Source organism: Embiotoca jacksoni, unplaced genomic scaffold (genome assembly GCF_022577435.1).
Source record: "Embiotoca jacksoni isolate LCO1_2020_lvr unplaced genomic scaffold, fEmbJac1.0.p SCAF_32, whole genome shotgun sequence".
Taxonomy (NCBI): Eukaryota; Metazoa; Chordata; class Actinopteri; family Embiotocidae; genus Embiotoca; species Embiotoca jacksoni.
The window spans coordinates 3,951,477-3,964,576 of record NW_027185384.1 but is presented as its reverse complement, the minus strand read 5'-3'; the positions used below and the strand labels follow the sequence as shown (position 1 = coordinate 3,964,576).

At 43.2% G+C, this 13,100-nt stretch overlaps 1 protein-coding gene across 4 annotated transcripts in view; it reads right to left on the bottom strand.

Moving 5' to 3' along the window:
• Positions 1 to 2,566: 2,566 nt before the first annotated feature.
• chchd3a (coiled-coil-helix-coiled-coil-helix domain containing 3a) overlaps positions 2,567 to 13,100 on the bottom strand; it is a 69,761-nt gene continuing 59,227 nt past the window's right edge. For all 4 annotated transcript variants that reach the window (XM_069164898.1, XM_069164899.1, XM_069164895.1 and 1 more), the window contains 2 exons: positions 8,606 to 8,741; positions 2,567 to 3,258 (listed from right to left, as the gene is read on the bottom strand). In XM_069164898.1, the coding sequence (XP_069020999.1) occupies positions 3,235 to 3,258; positions 8,606 to 8,741 (160 nt within the window). In that variant the 3' untranslated portion in view covers positions 2,567 to 3,234. The remainder of the gene's footprint in view (positions 3,259 to 8,605; positions 8,742 to 13,100) is intronic.

The following is a 13,100-nucleotide window of genomic DNA, read 5'->3' as shown; positions in this document are numbered from 1 at the left end:
AAAGCTTCTTTTTTTTTTTTTTTTTTTTTTAATCAGAGAAGGTCATTAAATAAAATGTGATTAGTCATCATGCCTGAGCATGTTGTCTTTTGTATTGCAGAGTTGAGTGCGTTCTGCTCCTTTTTCTTTTTTAAATTCAGCTTCTTTCAGGGAACCGAGGCAATATAGGACTGAAATATCATAAAAGCACTGAAATGAAATTGTAGCTTTATCCTAATCGCTTTATGCAGGAACTGGTGTTGGAGGCAGCGACAGCTTTTCCTACAGACACAGATGGGACTAAAGAGACGGTGAAAGTCATACCGATGAAAGCTGATATATATATATATATATAACTGCCAAAGTAGCGTCCAGTATGGATAGAGTGAAATGTCTCTGGGCATTTTCACACCTGAATGTTCAGACCAAGGTTCGCGTGTTTGTTACATTATAAACATTTACTCCAGTTAGTTTTGATTTCATGTTGCAATCTTGTGAGCACACCAAAGAACTTTGCTTGAAATAACCTTCGTCCTGTCGTCACCGCCTTCATGTGCTTGAGCTCACAGCATTTGTTGCCTCTTCTCCTCGTGTGTTCCCTATTTTTTTTTCTCTGACGCCTCTTGCCTCAACTTCCTGTGAAAACTCTGAAGCATACAAAAACAGTTTTCACCGGTAAACAAACAGAACCGAAAACAGAAGGGTAAGTTTGATCTGGACAAAGGCCGCCTCTTTTTGTCCGAGGCACCTTCCACGGCCGCTATTATGGTTCTGACCAAACGGAAGTCTTCAGGGCCAGGCCAAACAAGGTAGGCGTGAAAGCGCCCATACCGTCGCCCATAATGCAAAGGAATTCATGAAGTGGTCTCGGTCTGGGTCAAACTGAACCATGGCTTGCAGCGTGGAAACGTGAACGTTTTCGGATGGTTCGGACATTCGAACCAATTAGAGGAACTTGAGGCGGGCTGAAACAATACAAGAAGAAAAGTAACTGTGAGTGGGAATGTAGGTCAGGGGTGATTGGACGGATCAAACGCACCACTTTCAGGGTTCAAGTCAGCGAGAAAGCAAACGTCAATGTAGATTCCTTCAAAGAAACGAAAGTAAATTATGTAAATAACATAACGTACATTAAGTAACTTATGCCATACATAATGTTACTCATGTAAAATGACTTATCTTAACCCTAACCATGAAGTTTTTGGTGACACCTTACTTTTGACACCTAGGCATGCAAAACGTGACACTGACACGGTTATAGTGTCCTGTAGTGGACTGATGAGTGTAAAACGTTGTTTCATAGCTCATGCATCAAACTAAAGGAGCAAAGTTCTCCGCTTTCCACCTTAAAAGGATTGCCGAGGTCGTGGTGGGGGGGGGCTTTTAAACAGAAAAAGGTAAGCCATATGTTTAGATCTCATGATTACAATCATGCTTTAATTACATTAGAAGGGATATAATCTCATTACAGACAGAACACCCCGTTGAATCACTTATCCTTGGCTCAGAGGTGTCGGTCAGATAGTCGTGCAGCTTGTGTCGGAGTTGAAGGGTGAAAAACAAGTGGGTCTGGTCTGTGGAGAAACACCTGCCATGAACTCCAACACCCATTATCCCCAACCTTTAGAAACCCCCCGCAACACACAGAGCCGCTGCATAATACAAGTCAACCCCTAACCCCTTTGAGACTCCAAAAGTCAAAAAGCAAAAGGACAGCTGACTGACAGACAGAGGGGGATTAGTCACAACGAATCACATGCTTGCACGCACACGCACACACACACCCATGCACGCTGCCTCTCTCTCTCTCTGTCCATCACACACACTCGGTTTCTTCTTCCGATGCAGAATTACGATAACATCTCCTCTGCAATCACCTGCGTACACGTCAAACCCAGAGGGTCTCCCTCTGACATCCACACACGGTGGATGCAGCTTTAAAACAAAAAAAAGTGGCTGCATTAACACACGCACGCACACACACACAGGCAAAACAGACACACACACAGGCAAAACAGACACACACATACATAGTGTCTGTCTATCCAGTTAAATCCAACCCAGAGAGTCTGGCGGAGTGCAGACAGCGTGGAGAAGCCGTCTCCTCCAAGGCAACATTAGCCTGAGAGACTGAACAAAGAAGAAACACACTCCAGAACGAAAGAAGAGATGGAGAGACAGACAGAAGTAGATAAGCGAAAGGAAAGGGAGACAATGAGAGGATAAGGAAGAGGTAGATATCCCTGCTTTTTTTTTTCTTTTTTTTTTAATAGCTGGAGCGCACAGATTCACACAACAGAGCTATATAAAGAAAGAAAGAGACAGAAACGGAGAGAAAGATGGACGATGAACCACAACATCTGGGACAAATATTTTCCCCCCGTTGCTGCAGTCCTACTCTCTTGGGCTCATTCACTCCATTTGGCAAAATGTCACGACAACACAGGGGCCACGTATCCATCAAAGACGGGTAATACGTACGGTAATTAGCATAAAACACACACAAACACGCGCGCACACACACACACGCACTCGAGAGACAGCAGCCGCTGAATATTTATAGAGAAAAGTTCAACAGCAGTTCGTGCATTGTTTCGTCTTTTATTTCCTCTGATCAGACACTGTCACAAGTGTTGGCGTGGATGATGCTCAACACGCAGATAGATACATTATTAACACAAAGTCACACAAACAGATGCGAAGAAGAAACAGGTGCGTACATGCGGATTCTGTGCACACAATATTGCATTAGGAGCGGAAAAACAATGTGGTACGGACGACGAAGTAGGACTGACTTCTATCAGTAAAAAATATATTTTCTAACAGTGCTGGCGTGAGTTGGGAGGGGTCCAAGTGGCTGGCGACAGAGGTGGCTGGCTTTTCCTTGAGGTGGTCCCGGTTTATTCCCTGTTCTCCGTTCAAAGGGGCCGAGCTCAGGCCGGCCGGCTGCTGTCGGACCCTGCCGCGTCCCCAACATGTCGAACGGTGTCCCCCCCCCCCCCCCGGCCCCTCTGTCGTACTCGCGGGAGAGGTAGACGAAGGTAAAAGAGGTGGGGAAGGAAAGAGGTGTCTAGTTCTCTCTCTCGGGGTTGCTGTGTTCAGTGCCTCTAGTCTGGTTCGGGTCTCGACGGGGGTTTTGAGGGTGTGTGTCTCGGTGCTGACTCATTCCTCTCTTCCTCCGGTTTAGTCTGTCTGTCAGTCGGTCAATAATCACAATACGCTTCTCATCGCTGCTTCTTTCTTTGTTTCTCTTCTTTAACCCCCGGTCCTCAACTTGTTCTGCAGACAAAAACAAGAAAGGGAAATGCATCAGAGAGACGGAAAAGGCAAGCAAAAATATCAACGCAGACAAACAGAGGAGAAAGATATTATTTTACACACGACGGACAAAGAGAGAGGAGGGCCTGGGAGGACAATAAAAGAGAAAGGGGATGAAGTGAGTTCAAGAAGTAGAGAAAGGACCCAAGGGCACTGGATTCCATGTTAGTGATAAGTGCAGCCACAAATCCCCAGCACTCCGTCAATAACCATTTGAACCGGCCTATTGCGGCAGATGCCACAGGATGAAAACTGCCCGAGAGGAGATGACTGAGAAAAAAAACAAAAAAGAAAAAACAAGAAGAGAGAAATATCCTCTTCATCGTGGGGCAACTTAATGCAGTTGTGGATCAGATAAGTTGACGTCAGTGACATTTCTAATAAAATGACTTTTGATAAAACGGTTGCTCCAGGTTACCACAAAAAAAAACCCAACAGACTTTTTAGACAGAAATCCTCCAGGACAGTTCTAGTTCATTATAACTTGTTGTTGTAGTTCTGGCCAACACTTCTATTGGTTATGGTATCATTTCCTCTCGTACCAAAGTAACAGCTGAGATGTGGGAACATGGCAACAGCATCACTGATTAATTCCAATGAGGTAAAAAAACAACCCTAGGGATGTAATAATCCAACATCTGTGCAGATAATGACCTCAGGAAAAGCTCCCTGTGGAGGTTTCTTGTCAACCTGTCTTACCAATTTGGACTCTGTATCTTGAGGTCTACCGTCCGGTTTCTTCTTCACTGCCTTTACTGGGCTATTGCGTCGCTTCTTTACACAACGCTGCCCTTGAGTGTCGATCACTTGCCCAGTGTAAAACCGTCCGCAGAAATGTGATTCCAAGTAGAAACCCGCCGTGACGCCCCACACATTAGTTTGTGAGCTGCCATTTTCAAAACTCCCGTTGGGTCATCTTGGATTTCTGGATCCAGAAGTGACGAGGGGCAGATATGATTGACAACTGGAGGACACTACGCCTGCCTTCCTATACCGGCAACCTCACCGCACCCCAAATCAGACACATACCCAAACATACCTCTTTGAGGCCTAATATCTAATTAATCATGATATCATTTACAGAAAGACAAACCAATCAGAAAGAGCGCATTTAGCTGATGACAAAACAATTAAATGTTGAAAAAAAACACAGTGACTTTGTATTTCATGAGAGAAGTTGATATCTTTTGGATGTGAGTGTATTGAAGCAGAGGTTTGTAGGAGCCAGCCCCTAGCGGATGGTATTGCACTTTAAGGCAATTCTGTATTGGTTTCCCTTTTTAGACATGGAGACCGGTCAAAAACCCCACAGAGGCTGCTTTAAACGGATTGAGTATCGACCACGACAGGATAGGGATAACATCCAGTCTCTGTCTTTTTTCCTCTTCCATAATATTCACATTTATTCAGCGCTAGTTATTCATCAGTTACATTCATTAAGTCCCAAAAAGCTACCGACTGCTGTTTTTAAGTGTCACAGCATTCCCTGGCCTCATGCCACTTTACACAGAAATTACTCAAGTGAATTCCTGTTATACATGTGTACAATTTTAGAAAAAGAAAGCACTGGTATTGGATTTGTGTTCGAAAACATACCCCGAGCTGAATTACTGCATTCAGTATCGGGAGAAAAACATGCAACGATCAGACAGTTTCGAAACAAGTTTAGCCAGATTATTTAAATAATTTTATGTTGGGTTGAAAAAGAAACTAATCAGCCAGGAATTGGGAAAGTTCCCATTTGGGAACGACCCACGTTCCAGTTTAAAGCATTTACAAAACAGACAACATGGCAGCCTCCTGAAAATCAGTTTTAATTCTGCTACAAAGACCTTGTCACAGCCATATAAACCAACACAAGGATGAAATGGAGCTCAGAAGTCAATATAATTTGTACACAGCGTTTCTAAATGTTTCAATCTACTGCAGTCTAACATTTAATACAGCTGGTAAACTAGATATATTAGCCTAAACAAGTCTGACTATTTCCCCTTATTTTTTAGAGCAAAGTGACTGCTCTCATCTTTTCTGACATATTGCCATGTTTCCATATTTGATCAATGAACTTGATGAGCGCAATGCTATTACTAAACAGACTGACAGCCAAAGAGGCATTATCCTTTAATAAAATAATAAACATCAATTAAATTAAAAGCAAGAATGTCAATCTTTAATGGCATAAATGATGAAGATTTCAAATGAAACCATTCGATTACTGGTAATATTGACTGAAATGTTGTGTGCATTAGGATGATGTCAGAGTGGTTTTTCATTTCAATTCTTGCAGATATCTCTTGAAACCACAAACAGGAATCTAGCGCATCCCTTTGAGAGTTTAAAAAAAAAAAAAAAAAAAAAAAGATGGAAGGGTCAGTCTAAAAAATGAAGTGGAGAAGGAAAAGATAGGGAGCAAAAGGCAGTCATGCAGCGAGAATATGGAATGAGGAGGCGAGCAGTGGATGGAGAGATCGGCCTCTGTGATAAACTCCTATTCATAGAGAGAGAGGGGGAGAAAGGAAGGAGAGACTTTATCTGTCCTTCGACTGCCTCTTTCGCGCTGTTTGCTATCAGACCTGTTAAGTGCTGAATGCATTAGAAATGTGACTAGGGATGAAGGGATAGCAGATGGAGGGAGTGAAGGAGGGATGGCGGTGGGGCGAAGAGGGCACAAAAGAGAGCGAAAGTGGGTCTAAATGTTATCGCCGACTGTGGCGATAAGAAGGCTAATTATCAGCGACAAAGGCCGGGCAGCTGACAACGCCTCTGTCTCGGCTGGCTCCATTTGAGAGGTCAATATTGTAAAACTGATATTTTGGGGATTTACTTTTTTTTATCATTGGCGAGATGGCATCTTGGACATCCCTATCTGTAACCACGGTGCTGCAGTTTTTAGTGGAATTTTAAGATCTGAAGGGAAAGGACGAAGAAGGGGAAAAAGAATTTCTCAAAAACTGTTTGAGCTGCGCTATCAAGCGTCTTCGACTGGAGAGGGCGAGAGGATGAGAGGCGTCTCTTAAGCGGGCAGGTTTTGGATCTCCTGACCTCCGGAGGTCAAAGCCATGTCCTTTGACATTTGTTCTGGGAGCAGCTTCCTGCTCGGCTCTGATAAAGCTGTGTAAACATCCTAATCATGAAGCTGTATCAGCTCATATCAATCCTACTTTACTTCCCCCCCCCCCCCTTTTTTTTTTTTTTTTGTCGGCTGTGTAATTCTGCATATTATTCCTTTAAAGCCTTATCACAGAACCGTTTCTTTTGCACCTAATGACTTTAAAAGCAAGTCTTAGACAGATAAGCACAGATGAACAGGAGTGTGCTGTGATTGCTGCGGGGTGATAAACACAAGCGGATTACCATATCGTCTCAGGCTTGCTTCCAAACAATTTACAAGATCATAACAGCATCCGGACTGTGAACATACCCCTGCTGAATCCTGACGAGGCTACAGGTAGCTCCTCTTAAACATGTGCGCGTGCACACACACACACACACATGCGCGCGCGCACACACACACACACACACACACGATGAATAAAACATTCTGCAATTTACATGACGTATAGCTTGAAAATCTGCCTGCATCTGACTTTTAGATCTAATACTAATACCCACGAGTGTGAGCGAAAGACACAAAACTCAGTTTCCCCCGTTTCCGAGAAAACATTGCAATTGTAAAAAAAAAAATCTAATAGAAAAGCTCTATGAATGCAAATTCGGTCTTTTTGGGGGCAATGCAAAGTGAGAGAGAGAGAGAGAGAGAGGGGAATCAAGTTAATATCAACCTGAGTGACATTACTACTGCCGTTCAGTGTACAGTGACTGTAGGAGACAGAGGGCGAAAAAACATTTGCACTTTGCAATGAAAGGCGAGAGCACAGAGAGGACATTGGTATCCAACTAGTAGCTGCCACTCCCTTGGCCTTATTACATTAAAACACACACCGAGAGACAGTCGGGGGAACGCGTGTGTCAGCAGGTATTATGGAAATAGACCGTAAGGTTTAAACTGGCTATTTAAAGTGAGCTTTATTCAGGCGCCAGTAACCCCGTGGAAATTATATTCTCCTGTCTAAAAGCAAGGAGCTGGCGCATGGAAACGGATGCTAGTGTGTGTGTGTGTGTGTGTGTGTGTGTGTGTGTGTGTGTGTGTGCGCGCGCGTGTTACATTAATTAATTTAGACATTGAAAAAGGGAACGACTGCTGTGCTGTAGCTAACACACACTTCTACTGTATGATCTCAGTGACGTATGCTGTAACTAACACACACATGGGGCGACCTCGTAACACACACACACACACACACACACACACACACACACACACACACACACACACACACACACACACACACACACACACACACACACACACACACACACACACACAGATTCCACTGAGATCCAAACTACCAGATTGGGAAGCGACCACAACTTACACATCATCTGTCCACGAAGGTGCATGCACAAACTGGTCATGCTTTTCAAAAGGGGAAAAAAAAGTTACGTTACTTATTTCGAAGGGGATGGTAATGGTTTACATTTGATTTATTTTCCTCATGTGCAACAACAGCTCTTCTGCACACAATAAAATCCTCATCAACTTAACCCATTTAACAATTTGAGTACATACATTTGACTCCTTAGGCCTCCCTAACACACAAATGCTCTGCTCGTTTCGGTTTTATGTTGGTTAAATTAGTCAAACAAATTTGGCTTAAAATGATAGTGTCCCCTGACAAATTTACACCTCTCACGAGCAAAATATATAAGCAGCATTATAATTTATCTAAATATATTAGTAGCGGACCATTTAAAAAAAACACGTGTACAAAATATAACAGTTTAATCTGTTAATTAAGGTGTTTTATTGACTTCCTTGAGTAGAGCCTCCAGAGGCACAAGCAGGAGGCAAAGTGATCTGATCATGTGACTTTTCCCAATAGTCACATGACATTGATAAATTGTATTCAAACCAATCTATTTTGCCATTTAGAAGTTGAATTTCACGTGAAAGTTTTTTTTTTTTTTTTTTATCTCAAATGACATAATAAAATAGAATAATGAAAACGTGGAACATAATCTCTCAAAATTGTGTGATTCTTTGTAATACAGCCATGTCAAATTAGTCATTCACCATCTAATATTGATGTTTTTTTAATCACTTATGTATGGGGAGTATCATCATTTTAATTGCATAATTTACATAATAGTCACATGTAAGATTTGGCAGAAAAAGATAAACAAATCATGTTGAAATGAGATAAGAAAAATGCTGAAAGACAAACGGCTTGGGTCGGTAAATACGCACCTGTTTGGCGTTGTCGACACACTGCAGGTACAGAGCTGCAATGTTGGAGCACTGAAGGGTCTTTCCAACGTTCTCTTTGTAGCATGCGAGGATCTGGCCCTGCAGGTCCACACACACAGGGTACGTCTCGTACCTCCTGCGGGGCGAGAAGGGGAACAAAATAGTGTAAAACACAGGATAAAGATATGGTGTTAAACAGGAGGAGAGGGATGGGGCAGAGGAGAAACGTGTGAAGGAGGAGAGTCGGGGATAAAAGAGTCGAACTCAAAATGTGTGTAAGTGGGAAGACAATGGAAGCCAGAGGTGAAACGGAAAAATGGAAAATGAAATGCATAAAGATGGGTGATGCGGGAGGGATGACAAAATGACTGAGACAGAAACTGAGAACAAGAGAAGAAGAACAAAGACGTATTGTTGTTTGGAAAAATTGAGCATATCGATGGTCATTCTTCTCTCTGGAGAGCTCCTGCTGTTGTTCACTGAGATGTACTGAGTCTACAGTGTGTGTTCACCCGCCCCCGCCTTTTCTATTATTACTGCCATTCCAGTCCAGAACACCTGAAGCAAGAATCAGCATTACTGTATTTGCTGGGAGGAAGGTCAAAAGGTCAGTTCAGCCTCCGTAGCCCGCTGTGACGACCATGCCAATGTGTGCAACATATCAACAGAGAGGCCAGAGGGTTTTGAAAAACTGACAGTCCAACAAAAACTCCTGAAAAGGGGGATCCGTCAGTGTCATAGGACCGTACGGAGACCTGCGTACTGACGAGCAATATAAAGAAAAGATGTCCCTTTAATCTATTGTAATCAAGCCTTCCTCGTTACAACACGATGATGATAATGATGATGATGATGAGGGTAAAATTACCTGCAAGCCAAGTAGACCCTCCTGCTAAATTAGTCAATCTTGTTGTGCCTCACCAATAAAAAAGCCCTTTAAAAGGGTCTCAGAGATGAGAGTATTGATCTCTCTACTGTGTATTAGGGAATCCATCCATTGACTCGGAATAGCTGACTGAAAGTATCTACCATTTACAAACTGGCTAGCTATCACGAAGTGCTTTGGAGTGAAAATTCCATCTTTTGGCATCCACAAGGAGGTTGTTGTTGTTGTAGTGTATGAATGCTAATGAGTGTGTGCAAGTCCGTCCTTGAGGTCTACCGCAGCTTTAGTGCTGCTGCTTTCGCTGGTGTGATCCGGATAGAGGTGCTTCTGACGGAAGATGCTGCGCTAAACTTCAGTGCATTTAAATGGGGGCATTTTTAGTCAGCTCTGTGCGGAGTCGGATCCTTTAGCCAATTTACGCAGTGGGACGTCCCACCAGTTTGCCCGGTGTTAACTGCTTTTGTATGTCTCTTCGCACACCCCATAAAAATCCATAACGGCGCTGCATGCACATGCTTGGGCTATTATGCTAATGGCGGTGTCATCGTTTTGCTCACATCAGTGCTCAGGACACTCCATCTGCCTCACTAAACACGCCTTGCATGGGTGTGAAAGACAAAGAGATTTTGTCCGTCAGCAACTCTCGAGATCTCAAAGGAATATTGGGGGCGGGGGGATTGAAGTCGAGCCCCTGTAGTTAGAATCAGATGTTTGATTTGCCCCCCGGAGAGAGAAATTACCCTCCCCGTTGGATACAAAGCAGGGGATTGGTCACATGGGTCATTACCCGGAGTGCCATGCAGCAGGAAGCTGATGCGGTGGCGATGTGTGCATGTGCGCATCACCACATGGTCGTGTTTGTTGGAGGCGTCGCTAAAAATTTATCGTCCTTGTCAGTGCAGGTCAGTGACAATTACTGACGGTATGAGAGGAGGTCTTCACATCATCACCAACTTAAACTAATGCGAATAATCAATACACTTAGCGCACTATCCAGTGCTGTGCTCAGCTGGTAAGTTTTTTTTGTGTTTTTTTTAAAGAAGGTACTACACACTTAGCAGCGCATCATTAGCGGTTCCCTACTTTACTTTTCGGTGTGGTGCAGCTTTAAAAACAGTCAGCGAGCCAGTGCGGATTGACTGATCACAGCTGCTCCTGGCATGGCTCAGCCCATTTCTAGTCTTTATGCCAACCTTTTGCTGGCTGTACTATTTACAATTGGACATGAGAGTGGCATTGATCTTCTCACGCAACTGTCTGCAATAAAGTAAAGGAGATTATTTCAAACCCATTCTCATTCCCGGGGCGTCAAATATTGCCAACACTGTTCTCTTCTCATATAGACGAGCAGAGTGCCTTCGGTTTAGGCACCAAAAACCATGTGGTTGGGGTGAGCTGACGGTTTGGGTTCAAATACTTGATGTACATTACGTCATGGATTCAAAGACCTGTTTCCCAGGTCAAAGTCCTGGCTTTATTCAATCCTCCTCTCTACACTGACTTTACCTGTCTTTGAACTTTCTTACATGAGCTTCTTCGACTCGCATCGTACACAAACACACACGCTACCTTGTGCATTTGTTTTAGACGCCATAGGGAAACTTGTGTGTCTCGCTCTGACGCCAGCGGCTTTTACGGAACAGCATGATTTGACGCACCGGGGATGAGAACGGGCCAATTTCTTTAGATTGTGGTTGATTCCAGGGTAGGTCCCTACCTGAATAATACCAGATATTTACCACTTTCAGTGCCGACTGGAACATTATGCTGTCGGGTGTGGAGAAGGTTCTGCATTTGTGGATCCATCAGGGAGAAATTCAGTCATGTGCTGGGAGGCATGTCAAGGCCATTGCTCTGAGTCAGGGTATTGAACGATGACAGCAGTGCTAGCAGAAATCGCTGCCACCCTATTCCTATGGATCCTGGCGCTCATTTATTACACCGCCTATGGGCATCTACAGGGACGAGAGGAGCCACATACACCAACTAATTACTTTCTTAAGCGTTCGCTTTAATGCCAGGTGCATCCTGCTGATACAAACCGTGGTGTTTATCACCAGTAATGGCCTCAGAGAGACAGAAAGGAAGACAGAGGAAATGAGGGTGGTTCGAAATGAAGAGGATTTCTTGATGAGGAACTAAACAGTGCTACTTCCATTTTTCGCATGCTCTGTAGTTCTGTCTGAGGGGAAGGGGCTGAAACAGTGGTCGAGTTAATCATAGAGACAATAACGGTGTCACACACACACACACACACACACACACACACACACACACACACACACACACACACACACACACACACACACACACACACTTTGTGGCGGCAGGCTGCGTCCTCGATCATCTATCATTAAGATTAACATTAAGTTGCTGCTGCTAGCCACACACAGACGGTAAGGAAAGACTACAACCTCCTCAGTGTTACATTAAAAGCCCTCATGTCATTTACTTTAGTATGACTGCTACAGTGTTATGCATCAGGGTGAGCGGATGAAAAAAAACAATAGACCTGTCATATGATGAAAATGCCAACAACCATACCTCTTTTTCACCTTTTACATAGAAACATTACCCATTAAAAAGCCATTTAAAAACATATTTTTGTTTTCAAGTCAGTTACTGGCCTAAGGTAATCGCAGCCTTATTTTGGAAATACACTTAAATTATTGTACATAGTTGTGAGCAACTAGGGGGGGGATGCCGCTGCTCGCATTTAATTACAATTGGCACCAACAATGGCTCGCTACACGACAACATCAAATACTGCACAAAATGTGAGAAATGGGTTCTTCATGTTAAAATTCATAGCGGGAGAGTTTGAAGGAGTTAAAAATGTTGCAAAGTGGACATAGTGGATTTTACCACATTCTCCACAGAGATTTGTAGGGTATCATCAAATATAGTCAATCAAACTGTGAGGCATTCAGTTCCCATGTAACCTGAGTAGCAAGGCAATCATAAACAGGAGCACTATATCAGATTCCCAAAGAAAAACCTTGTTTTATTTATGTGTTGTATACTTTTAGTTTTGGTTAACAGGCTGTATTGTATCCGGGTCAGTTAAGAGGACGTAGTCCTCGTTGTATTACAGATAGGTCCCAAGATCTTCCACTTTTTAATGAAGCGATGTCTACTTATGACCTGTCATCTCAGGGTGCATGTCCAAGATGAATAAGCCATGCAAATTCAGAAGGATTTTCCCTTCTCAGACCGTTTAATTTAAATAAAATCTGAGGTTTGAGGATCGAAAAAGCTCTTCAAAATTTCACAGAAAAAAGCAGCAATTACAGAAAAGTCGAAAAAACATCATTTTTAGTGGCTGAATGTTTAATTTTTTTCCACTCCATCTCCACAGCCCATAAGATTACTCTTTCCGTCTGCTTTTCCCCCCTAAAAGCCATCACACCAACATCACTCAACATAGATAAACACACACTCGCTTGTCAGTTAATCATGCATACTATCCACACTCAGGCTCCCACAGAACTTGTAAAGCTTTGGCATAAATGTCTAAGCGCACAAATCAAAAGATTATTCTACAGGTTATAGAACCAGTCATTGCCAATAAATGTCCCACATCTTCCCGCTTTGATTCTCATTCTCCCC